Source organism: Numenius arquata, chromosome 27 (assembly GCF_964106895.1).
Source record: "Numenius arquata chromosome 27, bNumArq3.hap1.1, whole genome shotgun sequence".
Lineage (NCBI taxonomy): Eukaryota > Metazoa > Chordata > Aves > Charadriiformes > Scolopacidae > Numenius > Numenius arquata.
In genome coordinates this window covers 2,387,798-2,415,714 of record NC_133602.1, presented here as the reverse complement: position 1 = coordinate 2,415,714, position 27,917 = coordinate 2,387,798, and the positions used below count along the sequence as shown (strand labels likewise).

The 27,917-nt window shown below is 67.7% G+C and overlaps 4 protein-coding genes across 4 annotated transcripts; 1 reads left to right on the top strand and 3 right to left on the bottom strand.

Annotated features, from left to right (window-relative positions):
- Positions 1-150: 150 nt before the first annotated feature.
- On the top strand, positions 151-1,396 carry DPM3 (dolichyl-phosphate mannosyltransferase subunit 3, regulatory). The gene is made up of 2 exons (XM_074164592.1): positions 151-209; positions 361-1,396. The coding sequence occupies exon 2, from the start codon at positions 367-369 to the stop codon at positions 643-645; it is 279 nt and encodes a 92-aa protein (XP_074020693.1). The 5' UTR covers positions 151-209; positions 361-366; the 3' UTR covers positions 646-1,396.
- A 2,942-nt stretch (positions 1,397-4,338) lies between these two features.
- On the bottom strand, positions 4,339-7,213 carry SLC50A1 (solute carrier family 50 member 1). The gene is made up of 6 exons (XM_074164558.1): positions 7,146-7,213; positions 6,217-6,294; positions 5,988-6,111; positions 5,746-5,907; positions 5,550-5,669; positions 4,339-4,440 (listed from the first exon to the last, which is right to left on the bottom strand). Exons 1-6 carry the CDS (start codon positions 7,211-7,213, stop codon positions 4,339-4,341), a joined length of 654 nt encoding a protein of 217 aa, XP_074020659.1.
- Positions 7,214-8,833: 1,620 nt separating this feature from the next.
- Positions 8,834-11,638, bottom strand: EFNA1 (ephrin A1). Its single transcript, XM_074164554.1, has 5 exons — positions 11,529-11,638; positions 9,613-9,908; positions 9,425-9,490; positions 9,086-9,136; positions 8,834-8,949 (listed from the first exon to the last, which is right to left on the bottom strand). The coding sequence occupies exons 1-5, from the start codon at positions 11,636-11,638 to the stop codon at positions 8,834-8,836; spliced, it is 639 nt and encodes a 212-aa protein (XP_074020655.1).
- Positions 11,639-16,513: 4,875 nt separating this feature from the next.
- Positions 16,514-25,856, bottom strand: EFNA3 (ephrin A3). The gene is made up of 5 exons (XM_074164533.1): positions 25,735-25,856; positions 17,699-17,988; positions 17,010-17,075; positions 16,784-16,861; positions 16,514-16,635 (listed from the first exon to the last, which is right to left on the bottom strand). Exons 1-5 carry the CDS (start codon positions 25,854-25,856, stop codon positions 16,514-16,516), a joined length of 678 nt encoding a protein of 225 aa, XP_074020634.1.
- Between the last annotated feature and the right edge of the window lie 2,061 nt (positions 25,857-27,917).

Here is a 27,917-nt window from a genome sequence, read left to right as displayed (position 1 = left end):
ATCCGCCGACCGAGCCCGGCGCTTCCCGAGCACCGGGGGGCGGGGGGGGCCGCCCCGCCGGCAGAGGGCGCTCCGCCGCCTCCCGCCGTGCATGCGCTCTGCGGCGCGGTCTCGCACTACAGCTCCCAGCGGCCCCCGCGCTGCGACGCGCTGGCGTGACGTCATTGGCGACGGAGGGAGCGCGGGCGCTGGGCCCGGGACGGATCCAGGTGGGGGCGGGAGCCGGGGGCCGGTGCCCGCTTGGCGAAGGCCCGGAGGGGTTCGGGGCCGGGACCTGCCCGGGAGGCCGCGGGGCGAGGGGGGGAGGGGGGGGGCGGGGAGCGCGGTCCGGTCCGGCTCTGACGGCTCCTCTCCCCGCAGGCCGCCATGACCAAGCTGGGGCAGTGGCTGTGCGGGCTCGCCCTGCTGGGCTCGGCTTGGGCCACGCTGGCGCTGGCGCCGCCGGGGCTGCGGCTGCCCGCCCCGTACCGGCAGGCCCTGCTGCCCCTGCCCGTCTACCTGCTGGTGGCCTTCGGCTGCTACTCCCTGGCCACCGTGGGCTACCGCCTGGCCACCTTCAACGACTGCGAGGAGGCGGCTGCCGAGCTGCAGGAGCACATCAGCGCAGCGCGGGAGGACCTGCGCCGACGGGGGCTGCGCTTCTGACCCCAATAAATTCCAGGGACGGTGGCTGCCTGTGGTGTACGGGGCTGCCAGGGGCAGGGTGGGCAAAGAGACTGGCCTGCTGGGGCTCCCCTGGGCTTTCCTGCCCTGGTTGGGGGCCAAAGGCAGCTGAGGACACTGGGATGCTGCTGGAAGCCATGCTGGTGGGTGTTTGAGGAAGCCACAATTTATTATTTAGACAATTACTCTGTCACCTGATGAGCCCTCCACACCTGGGAAGGGAAAAAACAAGGAAATCTGAGGGTTCAAATATAAACAGATTTCCTAGAATAAGACAAAATAATTATCATTAATAACACTAAAGAACCAGTATTGATCCCGATACCAATATAAAATACACCAGGACTGTCCCCAGCCCATTCCCCCGGCAGAAGCCGTGCACTCCCCCCAGGGACAGCCGATGTGGGACCCTGCAAGCGCTGCGGCTTCGGGAGGGAGGGAAGGGCTCAGGGCTCCAGCACCGGGGCAAGGAGTTCTCAGAGAGAGAGCGCTCCTCAGCAAACTTTCTAATTTCTATTGATTGTGCCATTCATGATATGAAATAACCCCCTTGGCAGCTTGGGTCAAGTGCCTGGGTCTCGCTCCTCCTCATCCCCACACCTGGGGAGCTCAAAAATACAGAGCCCTTGAAACCCACACCCCAGAGCTGGCTGTAAAGTAAATATTTTCACAAATTCAGACACTAGAGCCTTATAAAAGTGCAGTTTTCCCAAGTGTTAGAAGAGACCTTACTAAAAAGTAAAATGAAAGAGGAATGAATCCTGTGTCACTCAAACCAGGACAGTGGGAAATGGCTCATCTCTCCCTGGGGTGCGGGCCGTGCCTGGGGGGCTCTGTGCAGAACAGGGGTCTCCACGCAGCCCCAGGAGGCTGCAAGGAGCCCGCCCTGTCCCAGCCTGGCCTCTCCCTCTCCCAGCAGCTCAGAGCTGGGCTGGGGAGAGGCAGGGATTGCAGCGTGGCGAGGGCAGGATGGGGCCTGGCCCCGCAGCCCCGCGGCGCTGGGGAGCACGGCGAGCAGGGCGCCTTCCCGGCTGCCCTTCAGATGTGGTTCTCACCCTCGGGTGGGAGAGCCAGAACCCATCCCGGCCCACTGGCTGGGTTCCCGGGGATGGAGGAGAGCGGCTGCCTGGGTGGAGCAGGTGGCGCAGCCTTTAAAATGCAGAAAGCCCAAAGCCTGTGGTCTCCCCTGGGCTGCTGGGGCGGCTCGGCCCACGCCAGGGGCCTGCTCCCCGCTCCTCTGCCCCCCAACTCTGTGGGCAGCGGCAGGGAGACGCAGCGGAGCACCACACCGGTCTCCTCCAGGAAGGGCGATGGGTGCTCTGCGGCTGAGGCATCCCTGCTGCGGGCTGGGAGGGGGGTCTGGCCGGGCTCTGTCCTGCGGTTCCTCCTCCGTCCAGGGGTGCCCCCCTATCCGGGGGTGCCCCTCCGTCCCAGTGGGGCCTGAGAGCCGGCACTGCCGGCCTGGCTGGAAGAGCTGTGCGGCTGGTGGTGACGCATGCCGGGACCTGCCTTCCTGGCAGCCTCCCCGGCTTCTTCGCATACCAGCCAAAGGACTTTCTTGTTTTTAATTATCAGCTGTGCATCCTTCTGCAAAAAAAAGGAGCAGTTGGTATCATGAGGGAGGACTCGGGCTAATTAGCAGGAGCGACTAATTAGCTGTTTCCTGAGCAACAATGGCAGCTCCGAGCAGGGTGCGCAGCTCCCGCGGTGTCGGCTGTGCGCGGCTGGTTGAGGGGTGGCACCATCCCAGATTGGGTGAAACAGCACCTTTCTGGGGCCCAGACTGCAGCTTTGGTGCAGGGCAGGGACAGCAGTCCTCCATGGGCTACTCAACGGCCCTCTGTGGGCTACTCATGGCCTTCTGTGAGCTGCTTATGGCCATCCAGGGGCTATTCATGGCCCTCTGTGGGCTATTCATGATCAATCAGAGGCTACTCACAGCCTTCTGCAGGCTACTCACAGCCATCCAGGGGCTACTCATAGCCCTCCGTAGGCTACTCATGGCCATCCAGGGGCTACTCACAGTGTTCCAGCAGCTGGGCAGGCAGCAGACGGCAGCAGCGTCTCCCTGCAGGGACACGTGCCCGCTGCGGGCGCTTGCGTCCCTGGGAGCCGCCGCGCTTGCCTCTGGCCTCGCGCATGGGGCTGCGTCGTGGCCACTCCCGCCAGCCGCTGGTGGCACATGCCAGCTGGGGCGACCAGTTGGTAGCCCAGTTTCTGCCTAGTGCGTCAGCGGGGAAAGCTGCCCTTTCCCAAGTCCTGGGCCCAGGCTGGGAGCTGCACCCGGCGCTGGGGGGGGGGGGGAGAACGGTGGGCTCCTCCCTGCTGCGGGACTGAGTGTGGCCCCGGGGCCAGCCCCTGCGGCACAGACACCTGCAAGCGCGGCTGGTGCTGGCGCGGGGAGCCCCGGCTCGGTGGCAGCAAGACGGAGCATGCCGGGCAAGCCCAGCAGCCGCAGCTCGTCTTCCCCCGCAGCCACCGCCAGCGTCTCGGCCCCGTCCCTGCTCTTGCCTCCCCAGGGATTTATTTTTTTTTTCCCAGGCCACGTCGCAAGGTGTAAACGAGCGTCTGAGCTGTAGCACAGGGCTCTGCCAAAGCCCTCGTCACCGCTTCCTTAATCCGGCCTGCGTCATCCGGGATGGAGAACGCGCCCGCACTGGCAGAGCTGCGGGGACGGGGCTCCTCACCCCGGGAGAGGGTTGAAGTGTGTGGGGGGGTGTCTCCTTTCACAAGATTCCTGGCGGCTGCTGTGTAATTTGGTCACCCAAACACACGCCTGTCCCTCTGGATGCGCTTGCCCGATAGCTTCATTCCGGATCATTGTTAATTTGTTAATCGAGTTTGGGTCGATGCCAATGGCCGCCTGATTTGTGTGCACTCAATCGGTGTGGTTTAAGCGAGGATTTTAATTGATTATAAGTTTGCCGATGTCACGGCCATAGTGAGCCCTATGTCAAAGCTGCAGAACAGACTTCTCTTTCCCCATCACGACCGGTGTCCCTGTGCTTCTGCTCAGGGGGTCAGAGCAGTGTCCCCTGGCAGTGCTGCCATCCTGGGTGTCCCCTCCTGTCCCCAACCCAGCCCCATGCCTGCTCCCTTCCTGAGGCCAAGGCTGATCCCCGCTGCTGGAAGGTGGGTGCTACTGGAGGAGGGTTTGCCGGAGCCCAGGGGGTGCCAGGCTGAGCCCCCACCATCCTGAGGACAAAGCGCCTGTGGGGACAAAAGCCATCCTGGCCTCTGCACCAGGAGGGAGGGGACAACAACCAGACACTGGGAAGAGTCTCTGATTTATTAAAAGGCACTTAAATTTGTACAAAAGAGACGCAGGGCTGCCTGGCAGCCCCAGCCCAGCACTGGGGCAGAACCGTGGGCATGGAAGACCATCCAGGAGTCCCCGGGGACAGGCGGGGTCCCCAGGGACTGGGGTGGGGGGCTCCCACCACTCCAAGGCATCACCGAGACCAACCCAACCACCACCAAAGGACCGAGGGCTGGAGGGACCTGGCCCTAGTGAACCACAGTGGCAGAGGCAGGAGGTGCCCTCCTGTGGCCCTGGTCCTGCCGGGAGCTGGTGGCCATAGGCCAAGGGGGACCAAGGAGGGAGTTGGGGGGGGGGAATCCTTCATTGATCCACGAGCGCGTGGGCTTCTTCCTCGGGGGGCGGCGGGACCCCCCTCAGGTGTGCAGGGGTCTGTAGGGCTTGTCCTGGCCCGGCGGGTACCGCCAGAAGAGCCAGAACCGCACGACGCTGGTGACAATCCCCGGCACGTTTGGGACCTGTGGGAGGACATGGCAGGGGGGAGGGAGCAGATTTACCCGGCTCATGGCACTGCTGCACTCCCCCACCGCCGCTCCACCAGCACGGCGTTGCTGGGGGAGATTTATTGGCCTTATACCATCTAATTAATTAAAATCAATACTCATCTCGCCGAGCCTAGTCACGGGCTCTGCTGTGTGACACAGACGATGCCGGACAGGGGCGGGCCCCATGCCAACCACTCAGCTGAACACCACGGGGGGGGACGGGATGGGATGGGTGGGGATTGGGACGGGATAGGATGGGATAGAACGGGATGGGAATTGGGATGGGGATTGGGATGGGATGGGGATGGGACGGTACAGGAGGAGACAGGGTGGAATGGGATGAGATGGCATGGGACGGGATGGGGATGGGATGGGGATTGGGATGGGACGGGATGGGATGGGATGCGATAGAACAGGATGGGGATTGGGATGGGGTGGGATGGGATGGGGATGGGATGGGGATTGGGATAGGATGGGATGGGGATTGGGATAGGATGGGATGGGATTGGATGGTACAGGATGAGATAGGGTGGGTTGGGGTGGAACGGGATGAGATGGCATGGGACGGGATGGGGATTGGGATGGGATAGGGATTGGGATGGGATGGGATAGAACGGGATGTGGATTGGGATGGGATGGGATGGGGATGGGGATTGGGATGGGATGGGGAGGGGATTGGGATGGGGATGGGATGGGATGCAATGGGATGGGATGGTACAGGAGGACATAGGGTGGGTTGGGATGGAACAGGATGAGATGGCATGGGACGGGATGGGGATTGGGATGGGACGGGATGGGATAGAACGGGATGTGGATTGGGATGGGATTGGGATTGGAACTGGGATGGGATGGGTTGGGATGGAACGGGATGAGATGCCATGAGACGGGATGGGGATTGGGACGGGACGGGATGGGATGGGATAGGATGGGATGAGATGGGACGGTACAGGATGAGATAGGGTGGGTTGGGATGGAACGGGATGAGATGGCATGGAACGGGATGGGGATTGGGATGGGATGGGATCGGACAGGATGGGTTGGGGATGGGAGAGCATCCCTTGGTGCCCACTGCCCCAGCTCACCATGATGTAGGGGTCGTGGAGCTGCAGGCCGTAAAGTGTCCAGCTGGTGGAGGCCAGAAAGGTGGTGACAGTCAGGGGGAAGGACAGGCAGCGCGTTGACTTGCTCCGGACAATCTTGGCCTGTAGAAGTAAATGTCAGGCTGGTCCCAGGCTGGGCAGCCCCAGTGCCACCACAGTTCCCCCCAGCCCCACGCACCAGGTCAGCCAGCGGCGAGAGGTACATGCTGATGGTGAAGACGCTGCAGAAGAGCCCCAGGTGCGCCAGGCGCGTCTGCCCATCCGCAATTAGGAGGGTGAAGTAGCCGTAGCCGGTGGCCAGCACAGCCAGGAGCAGCAAGCTTCGCAGCAGCATGGGGCGCTGGATCGGAGAGGAGGGGACAGTCAAGGCGAGCATCCCCCCTGAGCCCCCCCCTTGACACAGCCAGGCCGCCCTCCCACCTTCGTGGGGCTGTAGTAGAGATACGTCAGGATGTAGAGGGTCTGCAGGGCCGCCCCGATGGCGTTGACGGCGATCAGCGTCCAGTCCTGCTTCAGGCAGCCGTAGCCCAGCCAGCTAAGGTTGCTGCAGGGCAAAGGGCTCTAGCTGCCATGGCCTGGGGGCTTCTGCCCGCCCCCAGCACCATGTAACCCCCCCAGTGCATGGGACCCCTCCTCCCCTCCCCAGTACTTGACGTTGGTGGTGAGGAAGGGCAGGAACTGGATGTTCTCCACACTCTTGGTTGCCATCATCTGGCGCAGGTCAGACCTAGGGAGAGTGGGGGGGGAGCAGCCTCCTGGGTGCCCAGCACCACTTGGGGGGGGGGGGGGCGTGCTATGCTGGGGTGGGTACAATCTTTGCAGCCAGCAGGCACCACCCCCCCACAAACGTGCACCCTGAAATACTCCCAGTCCCCCACTACTGCCTCTCACCTTCAGTGCCCTCCCACCCCCAGACCCCCCCCATTCCCTGGCATCCTTTGTCTTGTCACCTCCCCAATGCCAGCCCCACGCTGCACCCCTCAATTCCTCTCCCAGTGTACCCCCTGAACCAGACCCAGTGTGCTCCCCATTGGACCCTCAACACCCCCCCCTTTGCCCCCAATAGACCCCATTGCACCCCCAACTGCTCCTGTGCCCTCCCCATTGCAGCCCCAGACTCCCCCCCCCCCCGGACCTCATTGTACCCTCAGACCCCCTCCCGATTGCACCCCCTGAGCTGCTCCTATGCTCTCCCCATTGCAGCCCCAGACCCCCGCAAACCCCCTTGCTCCCCCAAACCCCTCCACGGACCCCATTGCATGCCCTGATCCTCCCCATTGCACCCCCAGACTCTCCCCATTTCACCCCCTGAACCGCTCCTGTGCTCTCCCCAATGCAGCCCCAGACCCCCCCCCATGGCCCCTATTGCACCCCCCCGAACTCCTCTGGTGCCCTCCCCATTGCACCCCCAGATCCCCCATAAGCCCCCACGGCTCCCGTTGCACCCCCCCGACGAAGTGCTCTGGCGCCCTCCCCGTTGCACCCCCAATTCCGCCCCCCCCCCCCGGCCCCACTGCGGCCCGGGCCCGGCCCCGCCGCCCCCCCGGCCCCGCGCCCCCGCCGCCTCCCGGCGCTCACAGGCCGGTCCCGAACATGGCGAGGGTGCAGGCCAGGCAGGCGGCGGGCAGCAGCGGCGGCGGGGCCATGCCGGGCCGCGGCACCGGGCACCGGCGGGGAGCGGGGGCGGCGCTGCCCGCGGCGGGGCGGGGCGGGACGCACTACCGGGGAGGGACCGGCCGCCACACCGGGCGGGGGAAGGCCGGGCACCGGGCGGGCAGCCCGCGGGGCGCCGAGCAGCCCCGATACCGCGGCGATGGGCAGGGGCCGCCCCCATGGGGCAGCACGCCACGGCGGGGTGGACACCCCACGGGGCCCCCGGTGCAGAGAGCCCACCCCCCTGGGACGCGGCCTCCGCATGGGTCCCCTGCCCCCTAGATCCTACCTCCCTGGGGTCCCACATCCCTGTGACCCACCTCCCCCGGGACCCCACATCCCCGCATTCCTCCGCCCCCCAGATCCCACATGCCTGGGGTCCCACATCCCTGTGACCCCGGTCTCTGCATCCCCAGGACCTCACACCCCGGGGGGGGGGGGGGGGAGGGCAGGGGGGAGATCCCGCATTCCTATGCCCCCAAAGGCCCACGATCCCACTTTCCTTAGCCTCCCCCATTCCCAGGGCCACAACTCCCCAGGGTCCCCACGGGGGTCCTGGGCTCCAGCCAGGCTGGCTCCCCTGCCTAGCCTGGGGGCTCAGTGTCCCACCCCCCCCACACCCTCCAAGCCCCGGGGTCTGGAAGCTCATCCCGGTGCAGGGGGGAGGGGGGAATCCGCCCCCCCCCCCCCCCGGGCCCTGGGAGGGCTTTGTGTCACCAGATAAAAACAACTGATAGCGCCAGCCCCGCTGTGGCACTTTTCCACTTCAAAGCCCTGTGCAAACACTGGCCAATTAATTAATTAACCAGCATAAATGCCCCACATGGGCCATTCCTGCAGATCCCTCCAAGGCCAGGAGAGCCCAGCCCCACGATTGGGGGTGTGCGCGTGTGTGTGACAGGCCCCCCCCTTGTCATCCCCTCCAGCCCCAGGTGCTCAGTTTGGTCTTGGTTATTTATTCAAGACAATTGTATAAAAACTCCCGTGGTAGAAAGCTGTACAAATGGGGGGGGGGGGGAAGGGAGGCGCAAAGTGCCCCACACAGGGGGGGTGACCCTCTGGCACCCCAGAGGGAATGAGGGGGGTCCATCTCTCTCTGTCCCCCTGTGCAGTGGGATGAGGGATGGGGAAGGTCGGGGGGGGTTCCATGGCCCCGCTCCATAGCTGCCAGGCAAAATCGAGCACATCCAGATTCCCAGAACCGGTGAGGGACAACAGCCCCAGGGCACTTGGTGGCACCTGGCTGGCCACAGGGCCAGCACCGCGTCCCCGCCTGCGGGACACATCACAGTCTGAGCCCACAGCAGAGAGTGACACCCAAGGGCCCTCCATGGGCTCAGCTCCTGGGGCAGGGGTGCCAGCCCCCCACACCCCTCCAGTCCGGGCACGCAGCCCCTTGGTGGCACTCAGTCTCCGGCAAGGGCCGGGGGAGCCAGGGTGGCCCCAGGGCTTGGGCTACTCAGCTCAGCTTTGGGCCCTCCGGCCCCGTAATACTGACAAATCCTTTCCTCTGGCCACCCCATGGTATGCCCGAGGACATGGGGGTCCCCAGCACCCCGGCTCCGTCCCCAGTGGCCGCAGCCTTGGTCCGTCCGGGCCCCGGGGGGCTCGGCTCACAGCCCCTGCGGCACCAGGAGGGGCAGGAGGAGGCTGATGAAGGTGAAGGGGCTGCTGCCCCGCATCGCCGAGTTTTGCCCCACGCTCCTCAGCACGTGAGCGGCCGCATCATCTGTGGGGAGAGAAGGAGCTGTCAGTGTCCCCGTGCCCCACGCCAGCACAGCCTCAGCCCATGAGAGGGCTGCCACCCAGTTCTCCCCCCACCAGGAGGGTGGCTGGCCTCAGCCCCACCGCAGCCCCCAACCTACCTGCCTGGATCCTCCCCCTCGGGGTAGCGACTGGGGCAGGCGGTGCCTGAGCTGCAAAGCAAACATGGGGGTCAGGCCAATGAAGGGCAGCCCCCTGATCCCCCCGCAGCCAGGTTTCCCCAGGACTGTCCCTCCCCCCCGCCCCCCGCAGCCACTGGCACCTCTGTGGCCAAGCTGGAGGCACCCACACCCCGGGGGCTGGCAGGGGGCCACGGGCCGGTCGTGACTCAGCTCCGGAAAGGCCAAGTTGGGCACCGATGCCGTGAGCGGGAAATGGGGGTGGGAGGAAGGGGGGGGAGGGCACAGGTGCCATGGGGGGGGACACTGGGCAATACTCACTGCCTTTGCCTGCCACTATCACCTTCAGCCTCAGACACGCTTCGCCATGGTGGTGAATGGGCTTGGCTGCGAGAGAAGATGGAGGTTAGGAGTTGGGGGGGGAGCCCGGTGGGGATCCCAGCCCCATGGCAGGACCTCCAACCCTACGGCAGGACCCCTGCCCCATGGCAGGACCCCCAGGTACTCACAGATGTAGTAGTAGCTGTGCCCCTCCTTGAACTCCTTGCCCAGCGTGAAGGGGGTGAAGCGCTGGAACTTCTCCGAGAACTTCTCGGGGCCGTGCAGGGCACTGGGTTTGTTGCATTCCCAGCGGATCTGCTCCTTGGAACGGGGCTTGCAGGCCCCGAACTCCTCAGGCTCCACCAGGTAGAGCGTGTAGCGCTCCATGGTGCTGGGGTCCACGCTCCCCTCCTCGTAGTGGGGGCAGATAATATCCAGGTAATCATTGAGATGCACTGTCACGGTGTAGTCGCTCCCCAGGAACCTGTGGTGGGAGGGTGGCCGGGGTCAGCTCCAGTGGGGAGAGGCCTGGGGGATGCTCCCCCTGCACCCCCAAATCCCTCCCACATTGTCAAGGCCAAGGGAGAGCAGCCCCCTGCCCCCAGCAGCTCCTCGGAGTCTGAGAGGGGCAAGCTTTGGTCCGCCCGGCAGTGCCCAGGATGGCTTTGAGAGGAAAGGCCCCCCCCACAGCGAGTGCACCCCCTTTCCCAGTGCCCCCCGTGGCCCCAGCAGCCGGGGAGCAGGGAGAGGACCCGCCAGGACGCATGCCCTACCCGTCCCAATGTTGCCGGTGCCAGGCAGCGTCGCAGCTCTCGCCCGTGGGGCAGCCAGCCTGGCTCCAGCGCCTGCTGCTCCCCACACCTCAACCGTGGGGGGGACAACACAGACCGGCAGCCAGCTGGGGGCCTCCTCGAGGTCCCCTCACTTCCCCCCATGGGTGCCTGCCCTGGTTCTCAAACTCCACAGGACCCGTCCCTCCTGGGGGGAACTCTCTCCTACAGCCTGGTGGGGGCTGGTGTCTAGTGGGGGGGCATCGCTACAACCAGTGGAAGCATCAGCTGGGGTATGGGGCACCCCTACAAGCCTAGTGAGAAGGGTGCCTGGGGGGCACCCCTAAAACCTAGAGAACTGGTGCCTGTGTGGGGACACGCACCCTTACAGCCTGGGGGTCACGGCCCAGGGCAGAGGGGTACCCCTACAGCCTGGGGGGGGCTGGTACCTAGTGGGGAGGCACCCCTACAACTTGGGGGGGCATCACCTGGGGCACAATGCACCCCTACAGCCTGAGGGGGCAGTAACCCTAAAACCTAGGGAGCTGGTGCCAAGGTCGGGGGGGCACCCTTACAACCTAAAGGTCATGGCCCTGAGCAGGGACCACCCCTACAGTCTGGGGGGGGGGCTGGTACCTGGCACAGGGGGCACCCTGGGTGCTCCTACAGTCTAGTGGGCCTGGTGCCCGAGGGGCACCCCTACAACCAGGGGGGGTCACGGCCCTGTAGCCTCGAGGGGGACTGATATCTGGGATGGGGTCACCCCACAGAGCCGGCCTGTCCCGAGGGCCAGTGCCTGGGCATGAGGTGGTGGGGGAGGGGGCTGGGGGGACGGTCCAGGTCAGCCCCCCCCGCACATCCTGCCCGGGCGGCGGGAGCCGTGGCCAGCCCCGTGTTTGTCAACACGATTCCCTGTGCCCCGGCGCCGGGGCTGGCGCCGCGCCACCCCCGCGGGGAAGGAAGAGGCCCCGCTCCCGCTCGGCCCTGGGAACGGAAAGGCCCCCCCGGTGCCACCCCCGGCCCGCACCTGGACCGGCCGCACTGCTCTCCCGGCTGCGCCCCGGGACCGCCCCGCCGGGACTCAACACCGGCCCCGTCGCCCCCCCCCATTACCGGCCCCACCGCGGTTACATGCACCGGGCTCGACCCCCCGCCCCCCCGACACACACGGCCAGCCCCACGGCGACTCCATCCCCGCCGCCCGCCCCGGACAAAGGCCGCCGAGGAGCGCCCAGCCCCGGCGGGGAGCGGCGCCGTCCGCGCCCTCGGGGCCGCCAGCTCCCGGTACCGGGGCGGGGGGGGGAATTCCGGGGGGGGGAGGGGGCGGCACTCACTTAGGGTTTGAGCTGTTCCAGAAGACGGTGTGCCGGTCGGGGGGGGGCGGCGCCGCCCAGCACAGCCCCAGCCCCAGCAGGGCCAGGGGCACCCACCGCCGCCGCTCCATGCGCTCCGCGGCCGCGCTCCGCCGGGCGGGCACCGCGCCCGGCCCCCGCCTTAAGTACGGCCCCGCCACCGCCCGCCCCCCCGCCCCGCCCCGCGCACCGGGGCCGAGACACAACAACAACACCGGCAGCGCGGGGGGGCGGCCCCACGGACGGTCAGCACCGGGCAGGGACCCACACGCACCGGCGGGGGTGCGGGGAGGAGGGGAGGGGAGGGGAGGGGGGGTCGCCCCGGCTGAGGTACCGGGGTGATGGGCGACGATGGGGTGAGGCCCGGGTTGTTACCCCCACGAAGGCCGTGTGAACCCCCCGGTACTCGGGGTAAAGGGTCCCAGCCATGACCACCCCCTCCTCGGTGGGGGGGTACGGTGGGGTCCTGCTGAGCGGGGGGACCCTGCAGGCCTGTCCCCCTCCCAGCCATTGCCATGGGAACCCCCTTACCTGAGGTGCTGGGGTTCACCAGGAGCCCCGGGGCTAGCGGGAGCTACAGAGGCTGCCGAGAAGGTGCTGGGGTCCGGGAGGGGCTGGGGGTGGCGGGACCAGCCCCACCTTCCATCCTCCTCCTCCTTTCCCCCCTGCTCTTATCAGCTGCCTCTGCTCTCCCAGGGCTTTGCTCCAGCACCGGCCGACCCCTGAAAGCATCCCTTACCCCGCTCTCCCCAGTCAATATTGTGAAATTCCCCCCCCCCGTGACCCCGGCGTGTTGCCTGCTGCCTGGCGGGGAGCGCGGCGGGCTCACTATCTGCTCCCATCTGCCCCCAACACCGATCCATCCTTGTTAAGCTCTGGCGGAGAGATGCTTCGCCGCCCGTGTTGTGAAGTGATAACTCAGCCGCATTTGCAAAACAACTTTCCTCTTGTTTATTGCATAATGATCCATTGATTGTGGGTAATGTTGCATGCCCGCCGCTGCAGCCATGCGAGGAGCGCTCCCCTGGCACACTGGAGGGGCTCGGGCAGGCGCCGGCACCGCGGCTGTAACCGGAGAGCGGCTGTTGGCTCTGGCAGCCGAGGGCTCCCACGGGGCTGAAGCTGTGGGGCTGGTTGCCCCACGTTCCCACTCGTGTCCCACATGTCCTCCCCCCATCCTGGCCTCTTTCCTGAAACAGAAGGGGGACCTGCTTCTTCCCTTTCATCCTCCCTTGTTGCGGCCAGGCCTGACATCATCCCCTGCACCGTGATGACTCTGCGAGGCCTCCTGCTCCCAGGTAGCCGGCATTGCCATGGCTTGTACCGGGCAGCACCTCCCAGGAATGCCCCCTGGGGCCACAGCCCTCCAGGATCAGAGAGCCGGCGTGTGGCACGTGAGAGCCATGGGGATGGCTGGTGAGAGCCGTTCAGCACTGCAGCTGCTGCCCTCCCCAGGGTCCTGGCATTGCCCCGGCACTGCCCCGTGGCAGAGACAGGCCATGGTAGGGGCAGTGCCTCTGCCAGGTTCCTAGGGAAACTGAGGCAGGGAGCAGCAATGGGGGGGCCATGCAGCCCCTGGCAAAGCCCGGCGCCCGAGGCCGCCCCCCCCCCCAGCAAGGCTAGTGCAAGCTCTGGTGGTCTATGAGCCTCCTGGAGCACCATGCTGGATCCATCCCGTGGGACTGGGATGTGGTACCCAGCACCACTAGATGAGGGGCTCCCGCATCCCCTTCGCTGTGGTCCCCTGCCCTGGGCAGGGCCACCAGGGACACGGCAAGGTCACAGGGTCCTGTCTGGGTCCCAGTGTCACTGTCCTGCCTGGCCTGTGGCAAAAGGGCAGTGCCGCCATCGTTGGCTGGACCAGGGGAGGAAGGACAAGGACGTGTCCCCTTGCTGGGGATAGCCTGAGGGACAAGCCGGGGCTGGAGGGTGCCCTGTTACCTCCCTTTGCTGGATCACCTGGGGCTCGACCTTGGGGGACAAACCGCAGGAGGGACTGGGTGACCATCAGGGTGGGCAGTGCTAGCGGTGCCAGCGGCGGTGTGCACGTGTGTGTGGTCACGGCCACGCCGCCTGGTGCGTGCCGTGCTGGGGGCCGTCTCCAGGTCACTGTGGGACGGGGTCGGTGCCCGCGCAGGCTGCAGTTTGCGGGACAAAGGTGAAGCCGTTTCACGCCGTAAACACCAGCGGCAGAGTGGCACGGGGCAGGTGGGGCCGGCCAGAGGCCACCGAGCTTGTGACAAACTATTTATGGTTTCACGGCTCGGGACACCCAGGTGCGCCCTGGCCCTTGCCCCAGCTGACGTCACCGGCCATGAGGCTGGGGGAGGAAGAGGAGCCGTCCAGTCGGTGGCTGGGAGCAAAGGCCAAGGTGACGTGCGGTGCTGGCTGCGTGCAGCCCGGCAGGTAGGCACGGCCCGACGCCAGGCTGCGCGTGGCAGGGGCAGAGCCACGTCCCCGAGGCTGGCCAGCCACGCCAGGCCCTTACACGTTTGGCCGGAGAGCGGGATGCACCCAGCCCTGCCTGGGGAGGACGGATGCTGCCACGGGGTGATGCAAAGCCTCGTGCCACATGGCCGGTCCAGGAGCACACCCCTGGCCCAGAGCCGGACCTGCTGCTGGGACTGTGGAAGCTCCTCCAGCACCCGGGGGGGCACCCAAGCCCCAGCACTGGGGTCCCATCAATGGCTCCCCCTTGCCTTGGGGCAGCAGGGCTTGGGGATCCCCAGTACCAGCACCCCAGGAGTCTCCTGGCTGGTCCAGGCTGCCCCCAGCAAGCCACGCTGGGCCCTGCCAGAGGGCTCAGAGTGGAGCAGGGCTGGTGGCCGGTCCCCACTGGTGCCACACACACCGGGGAGCAGTGCCAAGGTGGAGGCAAGCAGCAGGAGGGATTTTTCAAGCGTAGCTCGCCATGCTGTGCCATGCCGTGCCGTGCCAGGGTGGCTGACTCAGTCCCCTGTTACCTCCCCCAAGATGCACAGGGCTGCACCATCCCACCCTGCCACGTGCCACCAGCACAGCCACGCTGTGCTGGACCAGACTATGGCCAGTCCCTGTCAGCCAGTGTCCATGGGGGGACACAGCCCCTGGCAGCGCTGGGTGGCACTGCCCCGGCCGGACCTTGGCCACCCCACGCAGCTCCAGCCCGGGGCCGGGAGCCAGGTGGCACCCCGAGTTGGGGGTTCCAGGGCAGAGGCCCCAACCCCACAATGGGAGCACAGGGGGGACGCAGGGAGCCTGGTGCCTGCCGGGAGCGCTCGGCAGACCTGTCTGACGGGTTCGTCAGCTCTTCCCCCACCCGGACAAGCCCAGGCCCGCGGGACGCCGAGCCACCGCCCAGCAGCGCCTGCCAGGGTGGGGGAGAGCGGCTGCCCCACCACCACGGCTGTGGGGACCCCCTGACCGAGGCCGCATCTGCAACACATCTGTCCCCACTGGGAGAGGGGCCACAGCCCCCCTGGCCCCACACTGCCCCGTGGGCAAAGTGGATGCCCCCCTCCTGGAGGCACTGGCCCCCCAGCCCAGTGGGGTGCAGGGTCAGGACCCACACAGCTGCTCCCCTGCACCCTCCAGGGCTATGGGGTGCCAGCCATAGGGCTGGGTGCACCCCCTCCTCCATAGCCCCAGCAACACCCCCCAACTGTGACCCCAGTGTGTCTCTGGGCATAACCCCCTCCCCACACATCCCCTTGCCTTGCTGGAGGCAGTGGGGGGGAGCCGAAGACGTCCCCCTCATCCCGCGGGAGCTGCTGCACAGACAGGCATGCGCCAGATCCCCCCGACGCCGGCAGGAGCTGACATGCCCGGCAGAGCCAGACGAGCCAGTGAGAGCGACACGGGGATTCCCACGGGGCCCCCGGGCACATTGGGGTGCCTGCCTGTGGCTGCTTCCCCCCCTGCAGCCGGTAAGGATGGCAAGGAGGGCTCTCCCGCACCCGCTCCTCCCAGCCACAGCACCCCCAGGGACCCCGGGGACGCGTGCCGTGCCGTGCCATGCCAAGGGCACTGCCCACTGCCCTTACCTGGGGGTGCTGCTGCGGGCAGCACCGGGGGTTCCCGCCAGATGCTCCATGACGGTGCCTGGGGGGGGGGCTCAATGGGGAGCAGGATGGTGGGGAATGCCTGGCATCACCCTGGGGTGCCCTCGCTGTCAGCAGCACCGAGCCTGTGACCGGGGCCGTTGTGTCTGGGGCTGGTGGGGTGGGTGGCACGGTGAAGGTTGGCACCCAGTGCTTGCTGCCCTCGCCTGCTCCCATGGCTGACCAGGAGCGCTGCACGCCGCCGTGACAGGGGTCGGGTTTTTTTATCCTTTTATTTATTTTTTTTTTTTTAATAGACTAAGAGCAGAATATGAAAATCACCAGCCAAAGCACTTGAAAAAAAGGTTGAGTTTGTTTTTTGTTCTGTTTTGTTTTTCCCCAAAAAGTGTCTGTGCGTTTGCATAGGTCGGGTCTTCACGGAAGACGAGGAAAATCCAACACCTTCGACTATGTACAAGCCAGCCCGGGGCCAGCGTCGCTGCCTATGGTACAGTATAGATATATCTGTATAGTCGCTCTCTGTACAGTATGTATAGATCTCTATATAGGTATGTACAGCCTGCCCGACCCTGGGCGTCCCTGCCCTCACCAGGCTCCCCCGGCTGGTTCTGCCCCCCCAGCCACAGGGCACAGGGTGGGCTGCAGGCAGGGGTCCGTGCCGTGGGACAGTGTCGGCAGAAGGTGCGGTGCACGCGGCAGCACCGAGCCGCATCCTCGCAGACGTGGCCGCAGCCATGGGCGTGGTGGCAGGTGGACGAGTCCCAGCCGGGCTCGGTGCGTGCCGTGGACCCCTGCCCCATGGGGCGGCTCTCCGGGCAGGGAGGGGGTGGTCCCGCAGTGGTTCCCCGGTGGCTCTCATGAGGGGCAGCAGGTCGGGGGTCCCACTTGGCGGAGCCGCGCTGGCCAGGCCCCCGCTGGCACCGGGAGCTAGGAGGCCAGCAGCGTCATGAGGAAGAGCGCGGCGGCCACGGCCAGGGGCAAGTGTTCCCGCTTGGGGCTGGTGCCGCTGATGCTCTTCTCCAGCTTGGGCATCTCTGGGTTGAAGTTGTCTGTGGGCGAGAAGCAGAGGGTGAGGGTGGCACCAGGGGTGGCCCCAAACCCCCACTCCGCGGCTGGGGCTGCCCCGGGGGCGGCGGCAATGCGGGGGCGAGGGGACGGGACGTGGGGCTGTGGGGCAGGGGGCTCTGCCCGACTCACCCAGGTCCTCGATCTTCACCTCGGGCCGCAGGGTGAACTGCGGCAGGGTGGGCACCAGCTTCTCCCCGGAGTGCGACGCTGCAAGAGGGAGAGAGGGGACGGGGGGGTGTCACACTCCCTGGCCACCTTGTGCCGCAGCTCCTTCCCCCCCTCCCTTACCCCCAGGAGGGATGGGGGACCCCATGCCGCCCCCCGCAGCCCCTGGGGCGGGCACAGGAGTACTTACTGGAGGCGCAGCAGACGAACACCTTCATCTTCAGGCAGGCCCGGTGGTGGTTGTGCGTTGGCGTGGCTGCAAGGCAAGAGCAGGTCGGGGTGACCCCAGCCCCGGGCACCCGCAGGCTCCGTAGGCCTGGGCATGGGGGAGTCTGGCCCTGCCTGGGGGTGCACTTTGGGCTGGGGGGATGCAGCAGCAGCCCTGTCCTGCACCCTGAGGCTGCACCTGCATCAGCACCCCTCAGCACCCCAATCCTGCATCAGCAGCCCCTGCATCCCTGTTCTGCATCAGCACCCCCCCAGCACCCCAATCCTGCATCAGTACCCCCCCAGCACCCCAGTCCTACATCGGCACCTCCACCCACTTCCCCATCCTGCTCCCCTGCACCTCCATCTTTCCCCACACCCCCATCTCACTCCTGCATCACCTCCCCCCCCCCACCCCGAACCCTCCCCACACCCCCATTCCACCCCACATCCCCATCCCTGAGCTCAGGGTGCCCGCTCCTGGGGTGGGGGCTGCAGCAAGGGGACCAGCTGGGGGGTTGGGCGGGGAGTGGTCCTGGCCAGGGTGAGGGTGCAGAGGGGCCCGACCAGGTGGTGCAGCGTGGGGGGACCAGCTGGGGTGGGATGCGGGGGATCCCGTTGGGGATGGGGGGGCTGGAGATGGGGAGGGGTCCTGCCTGGTGCCCTACGTACAGATGTAGTAGTACTCCTGCCCTGCACGGAACTCGTAGCCCAGTGAGAAGGCGCTGTAGCGCTGGAACTTCTCCGAGAACTTGATGGGGCTGTGGGGCGCGTGGGGCCGGTTGCACTCCCAGCGCTTGAAGCCCTGGCTGGTGTTGCAGGTGCGGTAGCCCTCCGCGTTCACCATGTAGAGCACATACTGCTCCAGCCGGTGCTCGGGCACCGAGGCGTTGTAGTGCGGGCAGTAGATGTCCAGGTAGTCGTTGACGTTCACCTGCACCGTGTAGCCCTCCCGCCGCAGGCTGCAAGGGAAGGGGGGGATGGGGGGCATCAGGGACACCCTTTCCAAACGCGGACCCCTCCTCAAAAGGGATCCGGAGGCTGGAGAACAAGCAAGTCCCAGAGCACAGATCACGGGGGGCAGAGGTGTCCCCCTGCTCAACCTCTACCTGGAGCCCCCCAACACACTGGGACCCTGGCACAACCTCAGCCCCACGGACCCGCAGGGCAACAGCATCACCTCATGGGGTGCAGGCTTGCCTGGCACGGGAGGGACGCTGCTGGGGACGGATGCCAGGGTGCCAAGCCACACACACGGGTGGGATGCCAGTGAGGGCACGGGCGCATGAGACGGCGCTGCTGGGTCTTGCCGAGAACACGCTGGTGGCCTCAAGGAGGGGACAGACACAGCAGGACAAACAGACCGACCTGGCCACAGGGCTGATGGGCACCAGGGACCCTGCGGGACGCAGCTCCTGGTCCTCACCACGCTGCCCTGGGTGCGGTGGGGGGGGGGGGACCCCGGCAACCAACCCACCGCACTGCCCACCACGGCTCCAGCCCCGCCACGCGCTGCAGCTCACAGAGAGGATTTCTCACCCTGCTCTGCCTAATCCCGTTAGTTCGTTAATGCCGTAAAGGGTGGCCCTGGGGGAGCCTCATTTACATTGATTAGGAGCGGCAATCCCCTCAGATCCACTCAGGAGAGGCTCCGCTGGCTCCTAATCCGCGCCCGATGGAAATCCCGGCCGCAGTAATCCTCACCGCCGCGCTGACCCACTGCTCCTGCCAATTAATTACGAGCCGGCACTGCGAGACGCTGGCTCTGCACCGAGATGCCGTGGCAGCGCCAGACCCCGACTGGACCTGGCTCCTACACTCGGCTCAGCAGCCGTAGTGCCCCCCTGCACCGCATCGGTGTGCCCCCCGCCCCCCAGCTTTGCAGTGCTGGGGGTCCCTCACCCGCCTCCCCCAGGACGTGGACCACCCTGGCATGCGTGACCGGGCTCCACCACGGGGAACCGCTCCGGCTCAGGGTCCCCTTCAGGGCAAACCGGGTTCATGAGTCCCTGACACTGCACTCGGGGTCCCCTTGCCCCACAGGGGGGGTCCTGCCACCCCCCCCCCCCGAGTGCTGCCGGCAGTGGAGCCGGTTCCCTGGGTCTCGCCGGCAGGGCCGGGCAGGCAGCGGGCAGGGCCGCGCGTGCAGACGCCCCACCCTGCCTCATCGCCCCCGGCCACGTTTGGGGAGCCCCAGCACCCAGCCAGCGCCCGCGGCACCCCGGCACGCAGCGCCTGGAACCGGTGCCGGAGAGAACGACCAACGGGGGGGACCTGGCATCCGCCAGCAAAGAGGGGCCCAGGCAGCCATGCCACCCCACTCGGGGCTGCCACCAGCGGCGGGGGACGTGGGGGGCCGACAGCAGGCCTCGTCACCCGTGGGGCAGGGAGCGCAGACCCACGCGGCACCTCCCTCGCCGCGCAGCCGCTATTCGCCAGCCCAGCCCGGCATTCGCCGGCCGCCGGGCAACTCCTCCGCCAGCAAGGTGCTGAGGCAGCCACCCTTGCTCTGCAGGGCGCCGGGACCTTTCATCTTCTCCCTTTGATGTGGTGGGAAGGGCGGGGGGGGGGGCGGGGGGAGAGAAAAAGTCTTGTTATTAAAGAAATGGCCCCAAGGAGAAAATTGCAATTAACTCCGTGCAGGACGCGAGGCTGGGACGCTACCGTGCCCCGAGCTGGCTGCCCCACACCGGGGCAGGCACCGGCAGCCGGTGCTCCCCGTGGCTGGGTTCTGGCTGTGCCAGGGGAGCGAGGGACCGAAGGAAACACCTTCCTCGGGATTGGCCCCGGTCTCTGTGGGAATGACACCAGGCTCCATCTCCTGCTGCACCAGGGGAAACCCTGCCGTGGGGTGCTGGGGAGCTGTAACCCCCCCCTTCCCCTGCGGCACCCAGTGCTGAGGCACACACACACCCTGGGACCCCACGCTGGGGCTCATTAAGAAGCACGGCTCCTGGTAAACAGCCTCGCTAACGAGTGCTGCCCCATGAGGCACCGAGGTCTCCCCTGGACCGGGGCACATCAGCACCACAATGAGGGGGTACAGGGGACCCCAGATGGTGTGGGCCCTGCTCCCCATGGTGGTGAGCCCCACAGACATCGCTGGCCATCATGTGCTGGGAGCTTGGGGGCATCAGAGCATCATCACAAGCTGGGAGGGGTTGGGGCACAGCCCCAAACGGTGGCCCCGTGGCTCTGCCCATGGCCCAGAGCACGTCCAGGGGACTCCGGCAGCAGCCTAGGCCACAATGCTGTGTCCCCACCGCGCTCGGCTCCCGTGCTGTGACCGCAGAGCAACACCCCAAATGGATACTCCCAAATCCCGACAGCCCCAATGCCATCGCCGGAGCATCCCAAGCTCTGCCTGTGGCACCATCCGGCAGCACAGGGTGGGCAGGGCCACATGCCCAGCCCCAGGCCAGCAGCAGGCAGGGAGCCCATGGGCCCTGATTTCGGGCAGGAGGATGGGAACAGACACTCAGAGTGTGAATGAAAAAATGAAGCTTTGAGCTTCATTTCTCTCCACCCCTCACCCCAGAGCAGGCACGGGCTGCCCAGTCCCTGCCAGCCCCCGTGGCTGTCGGGAAGCCGCAGCGACAGGTGACCTGGGTCGGGACGGACCCCCTCGGGCTGTGGCGGCCGCGGTGCAGCCGACGGGGTGTGATGGGCTCCAGCAGTGCCCGAAGGGTTAAGCACAGGAGCAGAACAGGCAGCATCTCTTCTGCACGACTGCATTTTTAGAGCAGGGCTTTGCAAGGCAGTGGTACCTTCCAGCAGCCTGTCGGCGCTGGGCAGATGGATGTCCCCTGGCAGAACTGTCCCGAGCACGGGCTGGGCTCGCCGCCCACCAGCCCCACACCGGCGGGACCCCGGCTACCTGGCAAACCGCAGCCACTGGTGAGCTGGGCGGCCGCTTCGCTCCCATCTGCTGTGATAAATCTAGGCTGAGCGCTGCACGCTCGCTCATGCACTGCTAGGGAGCGCCTGGTGCACTGCAGCACGCCCCGGCCCCAGCAGCAGCGGCTCCAGGGGGGACCAGACCCCCAGCTGGACTCCTGTGCTGTGGAGGCTTGTCCCCAAGGTGTGGGAAAGGCCTGGAGGGTGGTGGGGCCAGAGCTGGGCTCAGCATCCCATGTTGGTGGTGACAGCGGTGAGGACTGGGGTGACATAGGGCATGCCCTGATGCGGGTGACAGCGTGGTGGCCCCAGCACTGGGGGCCAGGGCAGATGTCCCCCCAGCCCAGCTGGGCTCTTTGTTTGGCTCCGGCAGCTTCACCCTTTTGGCACATCCAGGGCCCATTGATCAGCCAAGGAACAAAAAAAGTGCCATTGATTTATGTGGTCCCCTTTCTGTCTTCCCAAGAGACGAAGGCACATCGATTGCCGCGGCCAGTTTGCCCCGATGGACAGAGGGGACGGAGGGACAGACCCACCGCCCGCACCCCACCGTGCCAGCCCTCCCCACGCAGCCAGCACTGCGCAGTCACGGCGCCCAGACGGCCGCGCGCGGGCTCAGCAGACAGCGCCTGCGACACAGCCCACGCGCACGGGTGGCACGGTGCCACAGCATGGTCCCGTCCCCCCCCCCCCCAGCCTCCCCCCAACATGCCTGGCGCAGCCACAAGCTGCGGGCGCAAAAGGCATCACCGGCACATGGCGTCCCTGGGGCCACCTCCCCGCCATGGGGAATCGGGGCTCCTGGGGAGATGGGGGCTGTTCCCCAGGGATGTGGCGGCAGGCAAAGGGACCACAATGCCACGGGGCAGTGCCCACCCCAGGGTGACAGTCACAGCCCTCCCCGAGTACCCCGGGACCCCCCGCCCTGCCCTACAGGTGCCCCCACGCCCCCCGTCCCTATCGACAGCCATGCAATCCCTTTAATCCCCGCTAAAGCCTGTACCTTCCCGCTTTGCTAACAAGATCAATGAGGTTTCTAATTGGGTTTTAATTAAACCATCAATCTGCAACCAGTGACTCAATTACCAGCCTGGGCAGGAGTGGGTGGCCCCGGCCCTGTTGCACCCCGGGACAGCCCCCGCACCCTGAGGCTGTGGCCCCTTCTCCCACGGGAACCCCGTGGGCCCTGGCCGCGCTGCTGGGGCTTGGTGCCGCCCGCTGTGGTGACTCACGGGGCACAGCACCCTCTGCCTACGGGCAGCACCTCCCACCAGCGCCACAGCCAGCACCCACGGGTGGCCGGGGGCTCTGTGACAGGGACCAGCCTGGGGGGCACAGCTGTGGGGCAGCAGAGCCCCCCAATGCACCTGGGGACCCCGCAGCCAGTTGGTAATTAGCCACCGAGAGGTTTAATCACCACCTTCCCCACCTCCAGCCCTGTGGTGGGGTGGTAACTGCCCCATGCCCCACGGTGCCTCCTGCTGGATGCCCCTGGAGCCCACCGGGGTCCCTCCTGCTGCAGGTGACACTGTCCCCAGCCCCGCCGGATGCAATGGAGGGATCAGGCCGGGCACAGCAGCTGCAGAAGACCCAGGAGTCTGGGCCCCCCCAGCCCCCACAGTGGGCGCAGAGTGGGGACATGGCTCCTCTCCCACACGAGATGCTCCCCCGGGAGAGGCTGCTCTGCGCAAGGGCTCTCGAGAGCCCGCTCCAGCTCTCGCCGCCTGCAACACAAAGTCAGCCAGATAAAAGCCGCCGTGAAGAGGAGAGCGTGGCGGCAGCGCCAGCGGTGGGGGGGGGGGGGGGGGGGCCGCACGCGATGCTCCCCGCACGCAGGTGGGCTCCAACCCACCTGCCTCAGCTGGGCACCAGCACCCCGTGTACCTCCACCTCACAGCCACCCTGCTCTGGCCCCTCCACAGCACCAGAGGCCTCGGGGACCAGCATCCTCGGTCCCCGCAGTGGAGCCAGGGATGCAGTGTGGCTCACCCCAACCCGCTCTGGGGGGGTCCTGGGGGCTGCAGCCACATCAGGCCATGCCTGTGCCCAGACATGGGGACAAAAAGCTGTCCCCACCTCAGCATCCGGGACACCCAGCAGGGAGGTGGCACCCCATGCGCACTGGCACAGCAGGGCCTGGCTCAGTTGGGGACACCCCTAGGAGCCCCCGGCCCCACACCACAGGGCACCCCAGGGACACAGCCCCCCCGAATGCCAGTGCTGGGTGGGACATGGCTGCTCCGCACCTCTGCCTGGTGCCACCATGCCTGTTCCCAGCAGGACTTGGGAGCCGAGGGCAGGGACCAGACAAGGATCGTCCTGTGCCCCCGGGGCTCATCGGCTGCCACCAGTGGAGGGGCAGACAGACAGCAATGGGACAGACGGACAGCGTAGGGGGACCAACAGTCTGGCCCAGCCAGAGCAGGCACCTGTGCCGCTCCGAGCCTCACATCCCACCTTCATGCCTCCCCCAGGCTTTGCCATTAGCACCCCAAAGCCACTGCAGGAGGGGTGCCTTGCCCACCCATGGCCATTCCAGGCCCCCGGCACCACCAGCCATGCTGGCCAGGGGACCAGAGAAGCCTGGCCATATGCCCAAGGGGGACAAGCCGCTGCCGGCCCCTGTCTCCCCAAGGCAACCCGGGACCGCGGGTGGGCTCTGTGGGGCAGCCCCTTGCCCCATCCTCCTGCCAAAGGGAGCCGCAGGGGTGCCCAGGGAGGTGCAGCAGGAGATGCAATAAATTCCTGGGGTGCCTGGCGCAGCCCCCGAGGAGCAGCCCACAGCCGACGTGCCCCCCCTCCCCGGAGAGCCCCGCGGGGCCGCGCAGGGCTTGTTTATTGCTCTGATTGCAGCGGGGTTGCTGGGATTTGCAGGCTGCGGCCCAGGGAGCCTAATTCCCCCCATAATTTATCTAATCCAGACACTTTGCCGCGCGGCTATAATTGCGGCCGAGCTGCCGCACTGCCTAACAATAAATATCAGCGCTCCGGAGTCCCTGGGACATGTCTCTGCCGCAGCCGCCCCCACCGCACCGCCCGTGCCCTGAGCCGGACACTCGCAGCCGTGCCAGAGACGCGTGCACAGCGGGTGCAGGCATCTGGCTGTGACACCCCCAGCTCGGCATGGCGAGGGCACCGCTGGCACCCCCTCTGCCCCGTCCCTTGGGAGGCATCGGGGCAGTGCCGGGTCACGGCACACGGCTGCAGGCGATGGGGCGGGGAGACATAGCCCCTTGGTCATGGCGGGGCGAGGGTGGGAGTGCAGGCGTCGCCCACCCACTGAGGTCCTGGCAATGTCACGGCATGGGGTCGAGGTCTGCAGGTGAGCGGGGTCCAGTCAGAGGAGCGGGCACAGGGGGGGATGCCCGAGCACGGTGGGGCAAGCCGAGCGCTTCGCCATTGTGCTGCGCCTCGGCACGTCGCACACATGCACAATTTATGGGGCCCGGGCTTCCGCCTGGCGACACAATCTCAATGGGAGGGGAAGGAGCTGCCGGGGGGGACGCTCCCTCCCCGGACAAAGGGGCGCAGGGCGGAGGGAGTCCAGGGGACTCCCCGACACCAGCGGGGACCAAAGGATGCTCTGGCTGGGCGCACGTCCCCGCCACACCCCTGCGCGCTCACACTGGCGAGGGAAGATGGGCGATGGCAGTGGGCTGAGCTACACGATCCCCGTGGGGGGGTCCACGGACCCACCACCGACTCCTAGCCCCCCGGCCCTGGGTGGGGGACGACCCCAGCCCAGCCGTGCCCATCACCGCCCCAAAGCCTGCGGTGCCCGCGCCCCTCTGTGCCAGCCCCAGGTGTAGGGGCCACACACCCCCCAGCCTCCCAGGTGGCTGAGGTGAGGGCGTGAGGGCGCAGCCCCCCCCCCACAGGGCGTGAAGGAGGTGCCGCGGATCCGTAGCCACCGACCGCCCGGGCTCCCGGCGGTTCCGCTACCGGCGACCGTGGGCGCGACGGCAATTTCCACACCTCGCCCCCGCACACCCCCGCGGGAGCCCCTGGCCCCGCCGCCCTCGGCTGCTGCCCCAGGGATGGCACCGCCGCCCGCCCAATGGCGGGGGAGGGGGGGTGGTGGGCACCCGGCGGGCCCCCCCCTCCGCCGCGCCGCCGGTGCCGCTCCCGCACCCAGACAGGCGGGGGGCGCGTCTGGCGGCGGGGGCGGTGCAATGGGACCCCCTGCCCGGCGCACCGTGGTGGTGGGGGGAGGCCGTCCGTACCCTCCCCGCGGCACCTCGGTGCCCGCTGCGGGGCGGGTCAGCGCCGTCGGGGAAGGGAGGGGGGCTCAGCCCCCCGGTGCCACCGACCCACCCGCTCCCGCACCGAGCCCCGCTCCAGCGCCGAGCTCGACCCCGCCGGTGCCCCGCCCGGCAGCGCAGCCCCGGGGCACCGAGCCGCCGCCGCCGGTCGGGTCGGGCCGGCCGGGTGGCTGCCCCCCCCGTCCCCGCCTCCGCGGGCAGGGCGAGGTGCGCGGGGCCGGGAGGGGCAGCGCACCGGCACCGGGGGGGTCCCGCAGCTCCGCCCGCACAGGGGCGTCGCGCGGACACCGGCACCGGGGGGGTCCCGCAGCCCCGGCGCGCGCGCCCCCAGCCTGGTGTCGCCCCCCCTCATTCTCCCCCCCCCCCCCCCCCCCCCCCCGCCTTCCGCCGCCGCGTCGCGCATCCTTCATCGCTATCCCCGCCGCGCCCCCGCCGCGTCCTTCCCGCCGGCGCCCCCCGCCCCGCCCGGCCCCGAGGACACCCCCGCCGCCTCCCGGTGCCGGTACCGGCGGCCTCCCCCGCGCGGCCCGCCGCCCGCCCCGCACTCACTGCAGGTTGGAGCTGTTCCAGTGCACGGCGTGCCGGTTGCTCACGGTCCCCGGTGTCCCCCGGCCCGGCAGCAGCAGCAGCAGCGGGAGCAGGGGCAGGAGCGCGGGCAGCCGAGCAGCCATCCTGCCGCCGCCGCGGAGCCCGCCGCGATCCCGATGAATGGAGGAGAACCGAGCCGGAGCCGCCAGCGCCCCGCGCCCCCGGCACCCAGCTCCGCCCCGCGCGCGCCCGCCGCCGCCGCCGCCGCGCCCCCGCGCGCGTGCCCGCCGCCGCCCCGGGCCCGCCTGCACCGGCATCGGCACCGGCACCGGGCGGTGGAGACCGCGGCCGCGCCTGGGCACCGGGGCCAGGTCCCACCGGGATCAGGTGCCAGCGGGGTCTCACCCTGCCCGCCGCGGGTGGGGGCACCGGGGACAAGTCCCACTGACATTGGGGTCTCACTGGGCCCCCTGTGGGTGGGGGGACCAAGGCCGGGTTCCACCGGGATCAGGTGCCACCAGGGTCTCACCCTGCCTGCTGCGGGTGAGGGTACCGGGGCCAGGTCCCAGTGACACCGGGGTCTCACTGGGACCCCCGTGGGTCAGGGCACCAGGGCTGGGTCCCACTGGGATCAGGTGCCACCGGGGTCTCACCGGGCCTCCCACAGGTGGGGGCACCGGGGCCGGGTCCCACTGACATCAGGGTCTCCTGGGTGGCAGTGCCCGGGACACCAGGCCCCCTGTGGGTCCATGCAGCCAGCACAGCCATGGGTGGGGGCTGATGGCCCTAGAAGGTCCTTGCGGTGATGCTGCCAGCGCCCAGGGGTCACAGGTGTTGACGGAGGGGTTTGGCCACCCCGGGAACACGGCAGCAGGTGGGTGGGCGGGCACCCAGCCACTTGCCACCAGCACGGGCAGAGGGGGCCAGTGTGCCAGGGCAGCCCGGGTGCCAGGGGAGCACAGCCACAGTGCCAGGCTTTCCTGCCTGCCCTGTCCTGCCCCAGGAGGTGGCATGTGGCTGAACACCCACCCGCAAGGCTGGACCCCTTGCTTTTCCCACACCCCCGGCCTCGTTTGCCCCTGAGGGTCTGTGGGGCAGAGGTACCCAGGGGCTGGTGGGTGCTCGCCGGGTGCCAGTCCTTGCCAGCCATGCGGGAAGGGAGTGAGCTGGGTGCCGGCTCCGTCCTCAGCAAGATCCCTTAGCAACTGCCATGCGGCACCGCCCAGCGGCCCCGTGTGCCAGGTGATCCACGCCCCAGCACACATGTGCACACACGAGCACGCTTGCACCAGCACAGGCACACGCACCTCAGCGCCAGCTCCCACGTGGGAGCGCGCCCGCACCGCCGGCACCCACCCGACAGCCCCTGCTCCGGCAACGCTGGCTTCACACATGACCCGGAGGTTTGGCAGCCCAAGGAGCTTGCAAACGAAACCGGGTGGCTATCGAAACCGCAGCTGGGCTTGCTGAGCCGGCCCTGGCTGCTCCCGCCAGGAGCCGTCTCGCTGGAGCGGCGAGCGTGGCTGGGGTGCTATGAAGCTGAATGCTGCATCCGTGCACCCCCGTGTCCCCATCGCCCGGGCTCGGTGGCTCGCAGGCCCGGGCAGGTGACACAGGGTAGCCTGGAGATTGGGGCTGCCCAGTGCCAAGGTTAAGGGGGTTTCCCAGCTCCAGAAAGCTTCTGGGGGAGCTCAGGGTGGGAGTGGGGCCTCTCCCCCCTCGGGGCCCCTTTTTGGGCTCCCCGACACCTCTTTGTACATGTGGGTGCTGCCCCAGGCCATGGAGGGGACAAGGACAGTGGTGGCCAGGGTCTTGATGGGGGGGGGGGACACGGACGGACAGTGCCAGCAGTGCTTGCGGCAGGGCTGTGCTGAACCCCCCAGATCCCATCCATGCCAGCAGCACTCGGGGGCTGAGCCCCTGCCGGAGACCTGCCGGGAAGGGGGAAGGGGCCAGCGGAAGGGCCCAGAGGACCAAAAAAGCCTCTATTAATTATTCATCCGGAGAAGTGAAGTGAAGAAAACACAACACGTGGAAAAGGGCTCTGGCTGGCTGCGGGGGGGGATGGCAGAAGCAGGGGGTCGCTGGGGGGCAGGAGGGGCTGCAGGGCCCGGGGCACCCATGTGCCGGGGTGCAGTGGTGATGGCGGCGGCGGCAGCGGCGGCTCCCTCCCGGTGCACCCTGCGGCTGGGGCATCCCGGGGG

Coding starts and splice junctions, on each gene's coding strand:
- DPM3 (XM_074164592.1), top strand. CDS start 367: ATGACCAAGCTGGGGCAGTGGCTGTGCGGGCTCGCCCTGCTGGGCTCG.
- SLC50A1 (XM_074164558.1), bottom strand. CDS start 7,213: ATGGCCCCGCCGCCGCTGCTGCCCGCCGCCTGCCTGGCCTGCACCCTC. Junction 6,295..7,145: donor GCCATGTTCGGGACCGGCCT/GTGAGCGCCGGG, acceptor CACTCTCCCTAG/GTCTGACCTGCGCCAGATGA. Junction 6,112..6,216: donor TTCCTCACCACCAACGTCAA/GTACTGGGGAGG, acceptor TTTGCCCTGCAG/CAACCTTAGCTGGCTGGGCT.
- EFNA1 (XM_074164554.1), bottom strand. CDS start 11,638: ATGGAGCGGCGGCGGTGGGTGCCCCTGGCCCTGCTGGGGCTGGGGCTG. Junction 9,909..11,528: donor TGGAACAGCTCAAACCCTAA/GTGAGTGCCGCC, acceptor CTCCCACCACAG/GTTCCTGGGGAGCGACTACA. Junction 9,491..9,612: donor GCACAGCTACTACTACATCT/GTGAGTACCTGG, acceptor CTTCTCTCGCAG/CCAAGCCCATTCACCACCAT.
- EFNA3 (XM_074164533.1), bottom strand. CDS start 25,856: ATGGCTGCTCGGCTGCCCGCGCTCCTGCCCCTGCTCCCGCTGCTGCTG. Junction 17,076..17,698: donor GCAGGAGTACTACTACATCT/GTACGTAGGGCA, acceptor CTTGCCTTGCAG/CCACGCCAACGCACAACCAC. Junction 16,862..17,009: donor GTTCGTCTGCTGCGCCTCCA/GTAAGTACTCCT, acceptor TCCCTCTTGCAG/CGTCGCACTCCGGGGAGAAG.